Here is a 17805-nt window from a genome sequence, read left to right on the forward strand (position 1 = left end):
GGGTGAGAGCGGGCGTGAAGTGGGGAGCAGGCCGTGCCTGACTTACGTGTGCTTGCAGCGGGCTCGCACCGACGAGGTGCCTGCCGGAGGAAGCCGCTCCGAGGCGGAGGATGAGGACGACGAGGACTACGTGCCCTATGTGCCGTTACGGCAGCGCCGGCAGCTACTGGTAAGGGGCCCGCGTCCGGGGAGGGATGGGGCCGTGACCGCCGGTCGTAGGGAGGGCAGTCTGAGGAGTGAGCTTCAGTATACCGGGGCGCGGCCCCCAGACAAACGAGGGACCGACGGCCTGATCTGAGGGGTAGGGCGGTTCTGCGCCTCGGGCACAGGATCCTCGTCCCAAAGCCAGGATCCTGACGCTGGCCCTGTGGACCCCATTCCCATTCTATCTGTGGGGCCCGGGTGGAACCTCAGCTCCAGAAGCTGCTGCAGCGAAGACGGAAGGGAGCTGCGGAGGAAGAGCAGCAGGACAGCGGTAGTGAACCCCGGGGAGATGAGGACGACATCCCGCTAGGCCCTCAGTCCAACGTCAGCCTCCTGGATCAGCACCAGCACCTTAAAGAGAAGGCTGAAGGTGGGCTGGGCAGCACTGCCGGGGCGGGAAAGGAGAAGCCGAGCCTGGCGCACCGTGTTGGTATCTGTCTGACATCTTCCACTTCTTTTCTCAGCCCGCAAAGAGTCTGCCAAGGAGAAGCAGCTGAAGGAAGAAGAGAAGATCCTGGAGAGTGTGGCTGAGGGCCGAGGTATGGTTGTAGCCAGGATAGTGAGAAGGTAGACTGAGTCTCCTCCTCCCAGCCCCAGGCATGTTATATCTCAAGGGATCTGGCTTCTCAGAAGTAGGAGCCAGCCCTGAGCCATGTCTTTCTCCTCAGCATTGATGTCAGTGAAGGAGATGGCCAAGGGCATCACATATGATGACCCCATCAAAACCAGGTATGTTTGTACAGTCTGCAGTTGCCCTTGCTTAGGATGGTACATGCAGGGTTGCTCCCAGGCCAGCTGTTCCCAGAGCTCTCTTGATCCCTGTTACCCATCCACAGCTGGACTCCGCCCCGTTATGTCCTGAGCATGTCTGAAGAGCGACATGAGCGCGTGCGGAAGAAATACCACATCCTGGTGGAGGGAGACGGTATCCCACCACCCATCAAGAGCTTCAAGGAAATGAAGTTTCCTGCAGGTAGTCAGGGACCGGAGAGAAATCCCACACTTTTATAATCAAATGCCTGTGAGGTTATGTCCGAGCCCACCCTGAGTTCAGCCACATCTGCATTGGATCCAGTCACTGGGGCTGGAGGGATTTGAGGAGAAGTTTCTTTAGGTTCCTTGTTGCCCCAGCTGTACATGTTCATTGTTCTCTGCTGTTACGAAGCTTCAGGAGGAAAGTGCCATTGGGCATAGGCACTGGGTACAAGTCCTGGCTGCACCTAGCCTGTGGGCCTTGGACAAGTCTCTTTTTTGTTTTTTTTTTTCCTCCCTCTCTCTCTCTTGCTCTGAGCCTCAGTTTCATCATCTGCAACTTGTAGGGATAGTGCCAGTTTTACAGGCTTTGGGGCTCTGAGAAAGTACCTGTGAGTCACAAGGACGATGTCTGTTGGTTTTCACAGCCATCCTGAGAGGCCTGAAGAAGAAAGGCATTCACCACCCAACACCCATTCAGATCCAGGGCATCCCCACCATGTGAGTGTGGACTGTGGACCTGGGGTCCTTGAGGAGGGCGGGAACGGGGAGGAGCAATGGCTAGGTGTCCTTCATCTTCTGTTGAAATTGGCTCTCGGGTCATCCTCTCCCAACAGTCTATCTGGCCGTGACATGATAGGCATCGCCTTCACGGGTTCAGGCAAGACACTGGTGTTCACGTTGCCTGTCATCATGTTCTGCCTGGAACAAGAGAAGAGGTTACCCTTCTCAAAGCGCGAGGGGCCCTACGGACTCATCATATGCCCCTCGGTAAGACAGGCTGGCCCGGAGGGCAGGCCAGAGACTGGGGCTGCCATCTGGTACCAGCCTTTGTCCCTCTGCCTGCAGCGGGAGCTGGCCCGGCAGACCCATGGCATCCTGGAGTATTACTGCCGCCTGCTGCAGGAGGACAGCTCACCACTCCTGCGCTGCGCGCTCTGCATTGGGGGCATGTCCGTGAAGGAGCAGATGGAGACCATCCGACAGTGAGTGCTGGCACTCCCTGCCCCCACCTCTGCCACCTGCAAGTCCGTGGAAAAGCTAAAGCTAAAGGACCCTTTACCTTAGCCACTCCACACATCTTCACAGAGGGCTGCTGTGAGTCCAACCCTCAAGGAGCTCCCAGTCTAATGGGGAGGTCAGTTGGGGGAGGACAGAGGGATGTGGCCCGGTGCTGTGGGAGCACAGCAGATGGAATGGCGCACCTTGCTGGGGACATCTGGGAGGTGGGAGCTCAGAGCAGGCTTTGCAGGGAAGGTGACGTTTGAATTTGGAAGAGGAGCAGTCCAGGCTGAAAACACAGAGGTGGACGGCCCAGGAATGTCAGGGTCATTCAGTGGTCAGTAAAGAAGGTTGAGGCACTGGGGTAGGGCTGGATCCCAGTGGCACTTGTGTCCTTTCCGTGCTGTGCAGTCCTCTGCAGACCGCCAGAGGCCCTGGACCAGGCCCTCTGTTTACAGATGGGCCAGACCCCATCCCAGAGGCCTTTCTCTATGGACTTCTGAGTCTTAGGGAGATGTGGGCACAGAAAAGATGAAGCCAGGGGACCAGGAAAGTGAGCCCCAAGTAAAGCCTCTGGAGCTTCAGGACAGCGCTTCTGGGTGAGAGGACTGACCCAGGAGAAGGGGGAAGGGCGTGCCAGGCTGAGCGGTGGTAAAGATGGCTGCAGCGCCTTGGGAGAGAGTTGTGTGCTATACATAGGGCAGGTGGTGGGAACGATGAGAAGGGGACAAAGAAATAGGAAGAAGGACAGACAGCAGAACAGATTCAGGGTGTCTGCTTGCCTTTAGGTAGGTGTTAGGCCAGTGGCCCCAACCTCAGGGTCTCTGCTTGGTCCCCAGCGGTGTACACATGATGGTGGCCACCCCAGGGCGCCTCATGGATTTGCTGCAGAAGAAGATGGTCAGCCTAGACATCTGTCGCTACCTGGCCCTGGATGAGGCTGACCGCATGATCGACATGGGCTTCGAGGGCGACATCCGCACCATCTTCTCCTACTTCAAGGTGCCTGCCCCCGCCCAGCCAGGGCACCCCTACACCACCCCACCACTGCACACCACATCAAACTGTGGAGACCCCACGCCTCTGACCACACCACCCACTGCTCATACTTCGTGGGCTGTGTCTCAGTTGCTCAGCTTCCTCAGACCCCATGCCCCTCAGCCCAGCCCTGCGTGCCCTTGGTCGCAACCCCCCCACTCCCTCAGGGCCAGCGACAGACCCTGCTCTTCAGTGCCACCATGCCGAAGAAGATTCAGAACTTTGCTAAGAGTGCCCTTGTAAAGCCTGTCACCATCAACGTGGGGCGTGCTGGGGCTGCCAGCCTGGATGTCATCCAGGTGGGCCGGCGCTCCTGATGGGCGGTCTCTCACCTGTGGGGGCTGGATCTGATAAGGCTCCCTGAAGCTGATTGGAGCCGGGGGTCTACCTTGTGGGAACTGGGGGTTTCGTTCAAAGCCCCTGACCCTTAACCAGGGAAATTTTTAGGACACCCAGCCCTTGGCGGCCAGAGGCTTCTGGTCACCTCATGGTCCAGATGACGGGCTGTGGCAGGGCTATGGCGGGTAAACCTAACCTCAAGATCACCTTGTGGTGGCAGGAGGTAGAATACGTGAAGGAGGAGGCCAAGATGGTGTACCTGCTCGAGTGCCTGCAGAAGACGCCGCCGCCTGTGAGTGCGGCCAGGCCAGGCTGGGGCCAGAGTCCCTAGGACCAGGCAGGGCTTTGGAGGGGACGGAGTGCCGGGGGAGGTGAGGTGGGTGCCCAGGCAGTCAGCCCCTGACTGGAGTTTGTCTTTCCGGACAGGTACTCATCTTTGCAGAGAAGAAGGCAGACGTGGACGCCATCCACGAGTACCTGCTGCTCAAGGGGGTTGAGGCCGTAGCCATCCATGGGGGCAAAGGTCAGGGTGGTGCACACACTGGCTTGGACCCTGCCGCAATAGCGGCGCTTTACCTCACGCCTTCCCCTACTTGGGCGGCCTGCCACTCCCCTATCCCATGGTGGCTCTGACAGTGTCTGCCTGACCCTCCCCAGACCAGGAGGAACGGACTAAGGCCATCGAGGCGTTCCGGGAGGGCAAGAAGGATGTCCTAGTAGCCACAGACGTTGCCTCCAAGGGCCTGGACTTCCCTGCCATCCAGCACGTCATAAATTATGACATGCCGGAGGAGATTGAGAACTATGGTAGGGGCCTGGGGCCCAAGGGCATGGGCTAGGCTGGGGAAGGGCCAAGCCAGGCACCTGGTGTCCAGCAGTGGGCCAGAGTCTGTCCCTCTCTCTGCAGTACACCGGATTGGCCGCACCGGGCGCTCGGGAAACACAGGCATCGCCACTACCTTCATCAACAAAGCCTGTGGTGAGTCTGTCACCAGAGCCACCTTAGCTATTCCCCGGGTCCCCTGCCTATGGCCACCCAGGTTCTGGCCACAGGGCCCAGGATGGGCCCTGATGCTTCCCCACTCCTCCGCCAGATGAGTCAGTGCTGATGGACCTGAAAGCGCTGCTGCTGGAAGCCAGGCAGAAGGTGCCGCCTGTGCTGCAGGTGCTGCACTGCGGGGACGAGTCCATGCTGGACATTGGAGGTGACTGCGGGGCGGGATCCCTGAGTCCCCAGCCGGCGGGTGGCAGGAGGGGGTGCTGGAATTCAGAAACACGAAACAGGGACCGAGGGTGCCTAACAGGGTGCCTGAGGTCCAGGGCATGGATCCTGGCCCTTGACTTGGCTGATCCCTGTCCCCATTCCCCCAGGAGAGCGCGGCTGTGCCTTCTGCGGGGGCCTGGGCCATCGGATCACCGACTGCCCCAAACTCGAGGCTATGCAGACCAAGCAGGTCAGCAACATCGGCCGCAAGGACTACCTGGCCCACAGCTCCATGGACTTCTGACCCGATGGTCTTCCCTCCTCTCCAAGGGGCCTCAGTCCCCAAGATTGCCGCCAGTCTACACACACAGCAGCCCCCTGGACAGAACCAGCATCTCAGCTCGGCTGGCCTGGGCTGGGCCAGACTGGTCCTGGTTGCCTGTTCCCTGTGCTCCTCAGAATTACTATTTTTGTTTCCTTTCACCCCAGCTGCCATTAAAGCACAAACCTCTATCCCAGCCCTGGCCCTGCCTCTGTGTTTCATCTCATCCGCCCCCTGGTTCCTGGGGCAGACATCACCTCTGACCTCTGGAGCCCCTCTGAGGCAAGGCCCCAGCGTCTCCCGCTAGCACTGCCAACACCCGGCCTGCTGGTACTTGGGCATGGAAGGAGCCACCGAGCTGGTGCCAGCGTCTGGGGACTCAGCATCTCTCCATTGGGTTGTGTGAATTTATGACTCAAGGAGGGACCACACTGGCAGGCCAAGGAGAAGTGCTTGGATTCTCTGGTCTCCCTGGCCAGCTGTCACAGCTCTCGGGCTCACTCTTCCTGTCAGTGGTGTGATGTTTCAGGGGCTTCTCCTGAAGCCCCTTGGGGGGCTGCTGCTTGCCTGAGGCTCCCCACCCACTGCCTGCCTGCGCCAGCCACCTGTAGGAAGCCCTCTGCTCTGTTGACTGAGGAGGCAGCAGATGTCATAGAACTGCCGTTCAGGCCACAAGCTCCCCCTAAGTCTGCTCTGTGCCCAGCTCTGCTGAGCTGTGAGGATCTAGACGGGCCAGGGAGATGGCTACCTGGGAAGCTCTCAGGCGAGGGGAGAGAAAGATGCACACACAGAAATGTGGACGGCAGTCACAAGACCGCTGGCAGATGAAGCAGGATCTCGGCATCTGGCGAGAGGTAGGCAGGGAATGGCACAGGCGGCCACACTTCCTCTGAACCGGGCACTTTGTGTGTATGGCCACATGCTCATTCCAGTGGGACGGCGGTTGCTCAAGCCATATTTGTCACTTGGTGTGTGGCCTTGGGCAAGTTACTTAATTTTTCTAAGCACTGATTTCCTCACTGTTGAAATGGCGATGAGAATGCAAAGGACATGGTGTCTGAGGTGGCTGGGGCTCAGGGCTGCCTGGGCACAGTGGGCACAGAGCCAGGTGCTGGGAGGCCTTTAGGAAATATTTCCTGGCCAAGTGCATGCCCAAACGGCATTCCTTAGCCTGCTTCCATGTTCTCTCCCAGAGGTGACACTGAATGACCTGAGACTGTTCCAGAATAAAGATACACACACACAGCCCCGCTACTGGTCTCCTGCTAGGCAAGCCAACAAAATGAGCCCCCAGCAGGAAGCAACGCTTTAAATGAACATGTGACCTCTCCGGGGCCCACTGGGACCTGCCACCCACACTCACGTGGTTGGGGCCATTCAGGGGTGTGGATCCCATGTGGACTGGATACCCAGCGTGAGGGCCTTTGTGCTCTCGGACAGCGTGTAGTGGTCAGGGAAGGCCTCCAAGAGGAAGAGGTGACCCACCTTCCCAGGCGGCACAGTGGTGAGGAGGCCCGGAGGGGCTGGTCTGGGGGAATGAGCCTGGGGGAGACGGAGGCCAGAACACACGGGCCCGGAGCGTCGGGCTGAGGAGCCGGGGCTGCAGCCCAGGAAAGGGAAAGACAGGGTGGCCTTGGGTTGTGGCGAGTGCTGCATGGGGCCCCAGTGGGGCTGTGTCCCCCAGGGGGATGCCAAGGCTGCCAACGTTCAGCGGCTCGTCGGGTGGAGAGGAGCAGGTGAACACGAGAGATTTCAGGGAGAAAGAGCAGCAAGATGGGGTGAGGCGCTCAAGCTGGGACGCCGAGTGGGAAAGCCAGGAGTTGGCTAGAGAAGGGTCCCGGCTGGAGGCACGGCCAGGGAGTGTCAGGCCAGGGTGCACAGCTGCCCAGGGCGGGTCGGGGGAAGGCGGGAACGCATGACGCAGGGAGCCAGCCTGCCACCAGACGCTCATGCCCAGCTGAACCAGGTGCGGGCGCAGGCTGTTTGCCTTCAGGCGGCCAGGGACTCCCTCCAGGTAGGTGTGGGCACCTTGGGCAGCCAGAACCCCAGGAAGGAAATCCACGCTGCCCCAGCCCGAGCTGAAGACAGGTTCCCCTCCCCCCGGCCTGCAGCTGCTTCTGGACGGAGGACGGGAAGTGGCCAGAAGGGGAAGTGTGAGGAGTTCCCGTCCAGCCTGTCATCAGTCTCCCCAGGTCTTGAAGCAGCGGCCCTGCTCCCTGCCGTGACCATGGACCCTGTGGAGACCCCTATCAAGGATGGCATCCTCTACCAGCAGCATGTCAAGTTTGGCAAGGTGGGGACTCCTGGCTGCCAGGCAGCTGCCAAGGACCAACAGTGGGTGGAGAATGCAGCCTCCGCCCCTGCCTCGGACAGCCCAGGCAGACCTGGGAGACTTGGGAAGGGAGTCAGGGTGAAGGATCCCACCCCAGGTATGGGGAGTGGAACAGAGCACGGGTCTCGGCCAGAGATGGCAGGGGCTGAGCAGGCTCTGCCAGACCCTGCCTCTGGGAGAGACGGGGAATACAGGAGCGGGAGAGGGTCGAAGGCTCAAACCTCCCAGCAGGGAAGAGCTTCACAGCCTCTGACCCACTGCGGGCCCTAGGGAGGGTGAGGGGCTGAGCTGGAGTCCCAAGGGGGGAGCCCCTCCCTGCAGCGGCACTGTCCTGGGAGCAGCGAGGCAGGGGGGTCACCTCTCCTCGGCAGTGGCCCCACACCCCCACAGCTCAGCTGCAGCTGCTGCCCAGGCAGATAAACCGTCGATTTCCTTTGCTCGAAGCTATTTGCATGTTTCCTTCCTTACCAGCGTGAGGCGGAGGCCTCCCTCCCACCCCAGCCCTTGGCCTGTGGCCCAAGTGCCCCTTTTTGGGGGCAAGAGGGAGCCAACATAATGGCAGTGTCTGGTGGTCTGCCCGGCCACTGGAGGCTTTACAAACATGACCCGGTAGCAGCCCCAACTCGTGTTCTCGTGGCCTTTTGAGAGACGACACCGATGCTTGTGGAGGTCACAGTTCGGGAAGAGCGGGCTGGGATTTGAACCCAGGGCTGACCAGTCCCAAGCCCAGCCAAGGCCTCCTTCCTGGCGCCCTGAGAAACTAGGGAGCAGGGGCCTGCTCCTGGCTGGGAGCGTTTGCCAAGCAGCTTGTGCTGAACCGAGTGGCACGGAGAATCTGCCACCCAAGAGTCTCCGCTCTCCCCCGCCTGTCCCGCAGAAGTGCTGGCGGAAGGTGTGGGCTCTGCTGTATGCAGGAGGCCCATCAGGCGTGGCACGGCTGGAGAGCTGGGAGGTCCGGGATGGTGGCCTGGGAGCAGCAGGTGACAGGTCGGCAGGGCCTGGCCGGCGAGGGGAGCGACGGGTCATCCGCCTGGCTGACTGTGTGTCGGTGCTGCCGGCCGACGGTGAGAGCTGCCCCCGGGACACCGGTGCCTTCCTGCTCACCACCACCGAGCGAAGCCACCTGCTGGCCGCGCAGCACCGCCAGGCCTGGATGGGCCCCATCTGCCAGCTGGCCTTCCCGGTGAGTGCGGCGGGCAGGGGGGTGGTTGGGCTGGGGCACCTGCCCCCGACTTGTCCACCTCCATGCTCACTCACATCCCGTCACCCAGCAAGCTCCACCGAGCACCTACAATCCTGGGAAAAGTAAATCTATAATGACTCTCAGAGGGCCACGCGCACCGTGGAGAAAATGGACCGCCAGGGGAGCAGGAGGAACTGAGGGTGCAATGGGCAGGGTGGTCAGGGAAGGCCTCTCAGAGGAGGGCCCTGAATGACAGGAGCCCACTGGGCAAAGGTCTGAGGACAGGGGCAGCCTGGGGAGTTGTGAACAGAGGCAGTCCCGTGGGCAGAGGCCCCGAGGTCGGACAGTGTGGGGTGTTTAAGGGCAGAAAGAAGGCGACATGGCTGGAAGGATAGGAGTGCAGGAGGAAGCCAAATCACGGAGCTTAGGGGAGCAGCTGAAACGCCCCAGGCCATGTGTGTGGTTCTGTTCTGAGTGTGAGGCGAAGGCTTTGGAGGGTTGTAGCCAGACACGTTTGTAAAGCCCCACAAGGTCTGTGATGGGTCAAAAGGAAGTGAGCCTGGGGGTTCTTCAAAGAGGTAAACAGAGTTACCATGTGGCCCACAGGCCCACTCCTAGGTGTGTGCCCAAGAGAACTAGAACAGGTGTTCAAACAAAACATGTACATGTGAGGCGGCAGGATCGCGTGAGCCCCAGAGGTCGAGGCTGCAGTGAGCCGTAATCGTGCCACTTCACTCCAGCCCGGGAGACAGAGCAAGACCCTATCTCAAAAAAAACCCCATAGCAGCACTACTCACGGACACCAGAAGGTGGAAACAGCCTACATGGCCATCAGCTGACAAATGGATAAACAAAACGTGGTCTGTCCACAAGATGGAATACTACTCAGCCATAAAAATGAACAAACGGGCCAGGCGCAGTGGCTCACGCCTGTAATCCCCCACTTTGGTAGGAGGATTGCTTGAGCCTAGGAATTCAAGATCAGCCTGGGCAACATAGTGAGACCCTGTCTCTAAAAAAAAAAAAAAGAAAAGGAAAAAAGAAAAAGAAATGCACAGACTAGGTAACTCCGTTGGGATAGAAATCAGATGAGTCTTGCCAGGAGCTGGGGGAAGGGAGAAGTGGGGAGTGGCAGCTCACGGGTACAGGGTTTCCATGTGGGATGATGGAAAAGTTCTGGAACTAGACAGTGGCAACAGCTGCACAACCTTGTGAATATACTAAAAAGCACTGGTGGCCGGGCGTAGTGGCTCACGCCTGTAATCCCAGCACTTCGGGAGGCTGAGGTGGGCAGATCACCTGAGGTCAGGAGTTCGAGACCAGCCTCAACATGGAGAAACCCCGTCTCTACTGAAAATACAAAATTAGCTGAGTGTGGTAGTACATGCCTGTAATCCCAGCTACTCGGGAGGCTGAGGCAGGAGAATCACTTGAACCTGGGAGGCGGAGGTTGCGGTGAGCCAAGATGGCGCCATTGCACCATTGCACTCCAGCCTGGGCAACGAGAGAGCAAAAGTCCATCTCAAAAAAAAAAAAAAAAAAAAAGATGTAAAATGGACCGGGCGTGGTGGTTCACACCCGTAATCCCAGCATTTTGGGAGGCCGAGGCAGGTGGATTACCTGAGGTCAGGAGTTCGAGACCAGCCAGGCTAACATGGTGAAACCCCACCTCTACTAAAAAAAAAATTACAAAAATTAGCCGGGCGTGGTGGCACACACCTGTAATCCCAGCTATTACTTCGGAGGCTGAGGCAGGAGAATTGCTTGAGTCTGGGAGGCAGAGGTTGCAGTGAGCTGAGATTGTGCCACTGCACTCCAGCCTGGCTGACAGAGCAAGACTGTGTCTCAAAAAACAAACAAAAAAAATGTAAGATGGTTAAAACAGTAAATTTTATGTTCTCTGTATTTTATCATATTTAAAAAATAAAAAAACAAAAGGCAGTTGAGGTTAGGCATGGTGGCTCACGCCTGTAATCCCAGCACTTTGGAAAGCCAAAGCACGTGGATCACCTGAGGTCAGGAGTTCAAGACCAGCCTGCCCAATATGGCAAAACCCTGTCTCTACTAAAAATACAAAAAATTAGCCAGGCGTGGTGGTGGGCACCTGTAATCCCAGCCACTTGGGAGACTGAGGCAGGAGAATCACTTAAACCCAGGAGGTGGAGGTTGCAGTGAGCTGAGATCTCGCCATTGCACTCAAGTATGGGTGACAGAGCAAGACTCCATCTCAAAAAAAAAAAGGCAGTTGACAGGAGCAAGGAGCCCGGTGAGGAAGCTGTGGCATTTGACCCGGCCGTGTTGCTATGGGCCAGGGTGGTCCTAGTAGACGGGCTGAGTGGGAAAGAGCTAGAGGACAACTGAAGGCCTGGGTGTAGGGATGAGGCATAGGCAGAGATTGGGGGCACCTTGCAGGGTCGTAGCAGGTGGTTGCAGTGAGATGGAAGAAGACACCTGGGGTGCTGCTCCCCGCCCAGCTCACACGTGTGTCCCAGCCGGAACACTCCTGTCCCTGTACTGCTCCAGGCTGTCAGAGACATGCAGAAGCCGGCCCAGCCAAGCCCAGGGGCTGCAGGGCACATCCCCTAGCGTCCCCAGTGATCTGCAGCTCTGACACCCTCAAGCACCGCACCTCTTTCCCAGCCCAGCACTCTCAGTGGGGAGCCAGGTGGGAGAACAGGCTCAGAAGGGACCCTGGCTTGTGGTGGAGTCCTGGGATACTGACCCCAAGGGAGGGGACAGGGCATGGGAGTGTGGTGCTCCCACCTTTGACTTGAACTCATTCCCCAGGGAACAGGGGAGGCCTCCTCAGGATCCACAGATGCCCAGTCTCCCAAGAGGGGTCTGGTCCCTATGGAGGAGAACTCCATCTACTCCTCCTGGCAGGAAGGTAAGTTGGAGGAGGTACAAGGGCAGCCTCCACCCCCAACACCCAGGGCTGGGTCTTTGGGGGACTGACCGGGATGTCCTGGCCACCTGCCACAGTGGGCGAGTTTCCCGTGGTGGTGCAGAGGACCGAGGCCGCCACCCGCTGCCAGCTGAAGGGGCCGGCCCTGCTGGTGCTGGGCCCAGATGCCATCCAGCTGAGGGAGGCCAAGGTCACCCAGGTCCTCTACAGCTGGCCCTACCACTTCCTACGCAAGTTCGGCTCTGACAAGGTGAGGTGCAGGGGTGGGAAGGGTGGGGGGCCGACACCCTGGACCCTCCTGCTAATCCCCACCCGTGTCGCCTGTGCCCAGGGCGTGTTCTCCTTTGAAGCCGGCCGCCGCTGCGACTCGGGTGAGGGCCTCTTTGCCTTCCACACCCCCTGTGCCCCCGACCTGTGCAGGGCTGTGGCCGGGGCCATCACCCGCCAGCGGGAGCGACTGCCAGAGCTGGCCAGGGCCCAGCCCTGCCCCCTGCCACGGGCCACCTCTCTGCCCTCCCTGGACGCCCCCGGAGAGCTGCGGGAGATGCCACCAGGACCTGAGCCACCCACCTCCAGGAGGGTGCGCCTGGCTGAGCCCGGACCCCAGAGCCTGCCGCTACTGCTAGGCCTGGAGCCCAGCGATCCGGCATCCGGGCTCTACGCCTCAGTGTGCAAGCGTGCCAGTGGGCTCCCACACACGGAGCACCTCTATGAGAACCTGTGTGTGCTGGAGGCCAGCCCCACACCGCACAGCGGGGAACCTGAGCAGCACGAGGGCCCTGGCGGCCGCAGCCCCACAGCCAGTCCCATCTACCACAACGGCGAAGACTTGAGCTGGCCCAGCCCGGCCCACGACAGCAGTCTGGAAGCCCAGTACCGGCGGCTGCTGGAGCTGGATGAGGCAGAGGGCACAGGCCGCCCTGACCCTCAGGCAGGCTTCAAGGCCAAGCTGGTGAACCTGCTGAGTCGTGAGCGGAGGAAGGGCCCTGCCCCTTGTGACCGGCCCTGAACACCCAGCAGAGTGGTGGCCAGAGGGGAGAGGTGCTTCCCCTGGGACAGGAGGGTGGGCTGGTGGGCACATAGTGGGCCCATGTGGACACACGCCTGTGTCTACCCTGGCCTGCAGGAATGAGGCAGGCCACCTGTGGAGGACCTCCGCCCTGCCCTGCCCTCCACATACGCGGTGTGCAGACTCGCAGATAATAAAGCTCAGAGCAGCGCCCAACAGGGGCACTCACGGCACACGCCCCTGCCCATGTTCATTGCGGCCAGCACCAGTGCCCTGTGCCGGTTCCAGGGGCACAGGTGACCTGGGCCTGACCTGCCACCCATGGGCTCAAATCCACTGCGGCAGCAGACAGGATGGAGATCATTAGGACTCCATGTGGCCCCCCATGGCCAGAGTGACACGAAGAGGCAGGCGGAGGGAACCGCAAGGCTTGTTTGTCAGACTGGGGAAGGAGCAACATGAGGGCCCAACTGGAGACCCGGAGGCCCAAGCTGGGGAGCTGGGAGGAGGCAATGGGGGCGGGGAGCAAGTGGAAGGGATTTCAGAGACGCCCTCGCCCCACACACTTGTTCCCTGCTGAAACTCCAACAATTTGCAGATACTTCTGGGAACCCCCGGCCTCAGTCTCCTCATCTGTAAAGGAGAGAGAACAAATGATGTATCAGGCATCATCCTAGATGAGAGTTTTGCTGTGTGCCTACTCAGTGCCAGGCACTGGGGGACATGGCCGTGTTCAGGACAGCCTTGGTCCTGTTTGGGAGCCGACATTCCAGGGGGAGAGAAGTTTCCTGAAGACTTCCATGCTGCGCTCCCTCTGCTCCTGCTGCTGTTGCCATCCTAGGAGCCAGCCATGCGCACAAGCATCATGCCTCCAGGGGTCTGGCTGCTTGGCCCCTCACCGCAACTCCACCTCAGCTGCCCACACCCTTGGCACATCCTGAACCTCATTTTCAGGACGGACACATAATTTTTGCTCTCTTGTGTCCAAGCCTCATCCTCTGGCCACCTCCTCGTTCCAGCTCACTTCCTCTCGCACGGCCAATACTGCCCCTGCCTAGCCACATCGACCTACCGGGGGACCCTTTTCTGGCTCTTCCAGGCCTCTGCCCACCATCCCCTCTGTTATCCATAGTCCCTTCCCCTCTTCTCTCTCCTTTCATCTTATTGGTCTGGCAAAGCCCCTGGCCTTGGATGAGCCCAGACCTCCTCTGTGCCTGCACACAGCCGCCCATAGCCAAAAAAACCCATTTAAGCAGGCTGACTGCATCCTCAACAGTGCAGGGCAGGCGCTCCCTGCACCAGAGACCCTGTTCCCTAGAGGGGCAGCTTTTCTCCTCCCCAGAACCTCCTGTCTGTCCCCACCCAGTGTCTCCTCACAGGCATGTTGGGGAAACAGGCCAGGCTCTCCCACTGCGTCTGCAAGTGTACTGGCATCCATCCGTCTTCTTCCTACCCCTACAGTCGCAACAGTGTTTGTCCCCAGCTATGCTCTTATCCCGGCTCCTCTCTCCTCAGAGCTTGGAAATTTCAGCTCTCTCCTGGGCCCATTCATCCTATCAGCGGCTTTTCCAGCCACACCCAAACATGCTCTGTAATGTCACATTTTAAACCTTCCCTTGCCCTCACATTCCCCTTTGGCCACCTCCCTGTTTCTCTGTTCCTCTTCACAGCAAAAACTCTTCAAAAGACTTGTTGATTACTTTCATTTCCACTTTCTTACCCCTATTTTCCCCTCAATTAACTCTCCTTCATCCCCATGATGCCATTATGTGGCTCTTATTAGAGTCACCAACGTTATTCTCCAAAACAAAAGCAACAAGGACTTTGACTTCTCAGCAGCACTCAGCTCTGGTTCTTGAAACACCCCCCATTACTTGCTTTTCCTCCTACCTCATAACTCTGTCTTTCCCAGCCTCTACTGCGGCCCTCTCTGAGTTCTTCCCAGGGTCCTAGGCTCTGATACAGTGTAGCTCAACCCTGCTACACAAAGAATCTCCTGAAAGCCTGTAAAACTGTCCATGCATGTTCTGTGAGTGACCTACCAAGAGAATAAACAATTTTAAAAATCCATTTCACACACAGGGGCTCTGAGTTCATCAGTCTGGGTAGGTGGGGTCTGGGCCTCAATGCTCATTGGGTTTCCGGATGATTGTAATATGCAGCCTAGGCTGGGAACCACTGGCCTCAGCAAGCCAATCATTCTCCAGGTGTCACAGACCCTCGGTGCTGACCCCAAAGGTCTGTCTTCAGTGCAGACCTCCCCCTGAGCTCTAGATTTAGTAATCCCACTGCACACGAGACATCTGGATGTGGAAAAGGCATCTCCAGATCCCATGGGTGAAAGGGGGTTGGGGGAATGGAGACTGGTGTTCTTCCAGCATGTGTGTGGACACAGCGCAAAGCCTGGAGGGATGCTAGACCCATGGGGAGGAAGATTTCAGCTTACTCATTCATGCAAGCACTTCCTGATGGGTAAGGCCTTAGCAAGCTGAGGCCAAGAGGCGAGCAGTCAAGGTGCTGCTGCAGGCACCCCCGCTCCCTACAGTGGCAAACCCAAGCCCAGTCCTTGGCAGCTCAACAAATCCCAGGGCACACTGAAGGTCACCCAGAGAGTCAGGGGCATGGCTAGAACCGACTCTGGGTGCCCAGCATGGCATCCTTTCCTTCATTACAAATCTGAGCTTCTTTGTTTCATAGGGATTTCTGTGATATTCCAAGGGGACTGTGGGAAAGTCCTTGGAAACCACCAGGACTCTAGAGGCCTGGGCCTGGAGCCTCAGGAGTCTTGGCCACCAGAGGGCGCTGTGTCCCTGTCCAGGTCCAGTTGCGACCCAGGGGCTGCCTGTGCTGGGAGGCTCGCGGGCAGTCGGGGACACAGACCTGTGCTTTCCACCAGCCCAAGGAATGGGAGCCAGGGGTCCTCTCTGCTGGAGGACTGCCAGGACCCCCAGGCTGCCACCTCTTCCTTTGCTCATTTGCTGTTTCACTTTGTCAATCCTTCCTTTCTTCCTGTGTTCATTCACATCCACTGTGTGTAGGCCCTGGGGAAATGTTAGACAAGACACATAAGCTGTGTGTCTTCATTGTCCTAACAAAGAACACACCCTGGAAAGAGCGCCGCAGAGAGTCCCCATTCCCCCAGCTCCCTCCACACATGCACTCTGGAGATGCCTTTTCCACATCCACATGTCTCGGGTGCTATGGGATTCCTAAGTAAACAAACACCTCATACGGAATGTCAGATGATGGAGATGCTATGGGGAAAAGTAAAGCAGAGGGAGGGCCTAGTGTGCAATGCGGGTGAGGCATCAGGGGATTGCTGTTTCAGATGTGATCAGGGAAGGCCCTGGGAGGAGGCAACATCTGAGCAGAGACCTAAAAAAAGTTGGAAGCCTGTTGCTGAGATACCTGGAGAAGTGTTTCAAGGGCCGGGCACCGTGGCTCACGCTTGTAATCCCAGCACTTTGGGAGGCCAAGGCAGATGGATCACTGGTGGTCAGGAGTTTGAGAGCAGCCTGACCAACATGGAGAAACCCCATCTGTACTAAACATATAAAAATTATCCCGGAATGGTGGTTCAGGCCTATAATCCCAGCTACTCGGGAGGCAGAGGCAGAAGAATCACTTGAACCCGGGAGGCGGAGGTTGCAACAAGCCAAGATCACACCACTGCACTCCAGCCTGGATGACAGAGTGAGACTCCGTCTCAAAAAAAGAAAAAAAAAAAGAAGTGTTTCAAGCAGGGGAACTGGCAAGTGGACAGGCCCTGAGGCAGGAATATGCTTGGCCTGCTGGGGGAAATGTGAGTGAGGAGGCCAGGGTGGCTGGAGTGGAGGGAGCGAGTGGTAGGAGTCAGACGCAGTTTATTCGTGTTCTGTAGGTCTTAAGGACTTTAGTTTTATTTTGAGTGCAATATGATCTCACTGGAATGCTAAAAGCTGAGAGTGACATGGTGGTGTGATTCTGGCTTTAAAAATATCACTTTGGCTGCTTCATGAAGACTCTGGAAGGGGCAAGGGTGAAAGCAGGGATACCCGTTAGAAGACTGTTACGGGGCACAGGCACAAGATGGCAGTGGCTGGGACAATGGTGGAAGCAGCGGTTAGATGTGAACATGCTGAAGGTGGAATTTGCAGAATCTGGGGGAGGACAGAAGAGAAAGGAAGGATAACTTCACCATTTCTGCTGAACCAGTTGGATGAATGTTGGTGGCACTTGTTGAAGTCAGGAATGAGTTAGGGAGGTGGGAAAGGCACAAGGTGGGACAGGTGGGCCATGATGGCCTGAGATACCTAGCACAGTGGCTCCCCAACCTTTTTGGCAGAAGGGACTGCTTTCACGGAAGACAATTTTTCCACGGACTGGGGGCGGGTGGGGGTGGCTTCAGGAGGGTTCAAGTGCAGTACGTTTATCATTAGATTCTTTTTTTTTTTTTTTTTGAGATGGAGTCTCGCTCTGTCACCCATGCTGGAGTGCAGTGGAGCCATCTTGGCTCACTACAACCTCTGCCTCCCCGGTTCAAGTGATTCTCCTGCCTCAGCCTCCTGAGTAGCTGGGATTATATGCATGTGTCACCACGCCCAGCTAATTTTTGTATTTTTAGTAGAGACGGGGTTGCACCATGTTGGCCAGGATGGTCTCCAACTCCTGACCTCAAGTGATCCTCCCCCACCTCAGCCTCCCAAAGTGCTGGGATTACAGGTACAGGCGTGAACCACCACACCCGGCCCATTTATTATTAGATTCTCATAAGGAACGAGCAACCTCGATCCCTCGCATGCACAGTTCACAATAGGGTTCATGCTCCTATCGGAATCTAATGCTGCTGCTACACTCAGCTTCTCTGGATTGCCGCTGCTCACCTGCTGTGCAGCCCAGTTCCTAACAGGCTACAAACAGGGGGTTGGGGACCCTGATCTAGTAAACATCTAGGCAGCGTTTTGGATAATGGAGTCTGGAGTTCCTGGGGAGAGGTCAGGCTGGCCATGAAACATGAGATGCCTTGGCATACAGGTGGTATTGAAAGCCACAGGACGGTACGGGGTCTTAGGGGGTGAGAATAAAGAGAGATGGCATCAGACGGCCAAAGCCAGAGGCAGAGGAGGATGGGGAGGAGGGGCCAGTGGGGCAGGGAGAAGCTGTGAAGTCAGGGAAAAAGGGTGTTTCGGGGGACGAGAATCCACCCGGACCCATGCTGCCCCTAGGAAGGGCAGGATGAAACTGAACCACCACGGATTCCATGGCCCGATGGCCTCCAGGTCACAGGTGACCTTGAGAAGAAAGATCTCAGGGGAC

The 17805-nt window shown here is 58.0% G+C and overlaps 3 protein-coding genes across 5 annotated transcripts in view; 2 read left to right on the forward strand and 1 right to left on the reverse strand.

Moving 5' to 3' along the window:
* DDX41 (DEAD-box helicase 41) overlaps positions 1-5277 on the forward strand; it is a 98320-nt gene extending 93043 nt beyond the window's left edge. The window contains exons 3-18 of the mRNA XM_050793205.1: positions 59-169; positions 415-574; positions 669-743; positions 873-933; positions 1041-1177; positions 1605-1677; positions 1794-1947; positions 2026-2162; positions 3018-3180; positions 3384-3515; positions 3776-3847; positions 3982-4078; positions 4213-4362; positions 4463-4534; positions 4650-4760; positions 4927-5277. Coding sequence (XP_050649162.1) covers positions 59-169; positions 415-574; positions 669-743; positions 873-933; positions 1041-1177; positions 1605-1677; positions 1794-1947; positions 2026-2162; positions 3018-3180; positions 3384-3515; positions 3776-3847; positions 3982-4078; positions 4213-4362; positions 4463-4534; positions 4650-4760; positions 4927-5063 — 1842 coding nt within the window. The 3' untranslated portion in view covers positions 5064-5277. The remainder of the gene's footprint in view (positions 1-58; positions 170-414; positions 575-668; positions 744-872; positions 934-1040; positions 1178-1604; positions 1678-1793; positions 1948-2025; positions 2163-3017; positions 3181-3383; positions 3516-3775; positions 3848-3981; positions 4079-4212; positions 4363-4462; positions 4535-4649; positions 4761-4926) is intronic.
* Positions 1-17805, reverse strand: part of TMED9 (transmembrane p24 trafficking protein 9) — a 214054-nt gene that overhangs the window by 86786 nt on the left and 109463 nt on the right. The gene's annotated exons all lie outside the window — the stretch shown is intronic.
* On the forward strand, positions 5361-14578 carry DOK3 (docking protein 3). Of its 3 annotated transcripts, none has more exons than XM_050793217.1 (6): positions 5361-5935; positions 7193-7374; positions 8291-8596; positions 11384-11483; positions 11579-11751; positions 11833-14578. In XM_050793217.1, exons 1-6 carry the CDS (start codon positions 5875-5877, stop codon positions 12508-12510), a joined length of 1500 nt encoding a protein of 499 aa, XP_050649174.1. In that variant the 5' UTR covers positions 5361-5874; the 3' UTR covers positions 12511-14578. The 3 variants fall into 3 exon arrangements, with proteins under 3 accessions (XP_050649174.1, XP_050649175.1, XP_050649176.1); XM_050793218.1 differs by lacking the exon at positions 5361-5935 and adding an exon at positions 5949-6585; XM_050793219.1 differs by lacking the exon at positions 5361-5935 and adding an exon at positions 6604-7095.

Source organism: Macaca thibetana, chromosome 6 (assembly GCF_024542745.1).
Source record: "Macaca thibetana thibetana isolate TM-01 chromosome 6, ASM2454274v1, whole genome shotgun sequence".
Taxonomy (NCBI): domain Eukaryota; kingdom Metazoa; phylum Chordata; class Mammalia; order Primates; family Cercopithecidae; genus Macaca; species Macaca thibetana.

Bases quoted from the DNA above. Each gene is read 5' to 3' on its own strand.
- DOK3 (XM_050793217.1), top strand. From the start codon at position 5,875: ATGTGGACGGCAGTCACAAGACCGCTGGCAGATGAAGCAGGATCTCGG. The intron at 7,375-8,290 runs GTGGGGACTCCT...CCTGTCCCGCAG, and splicing joins AGCATGTCAAGTTTGGCAAG to AAGTGCTGGCGGAAGGTGTG. The intron at 11,752-11,832 runs GTGAGGTGCAGG...GCCTGTGCCCAG, and splicing joins GCAAGTTCGGCTCTGACAAG to GGCGTGTTCTCCTTTGAAGC.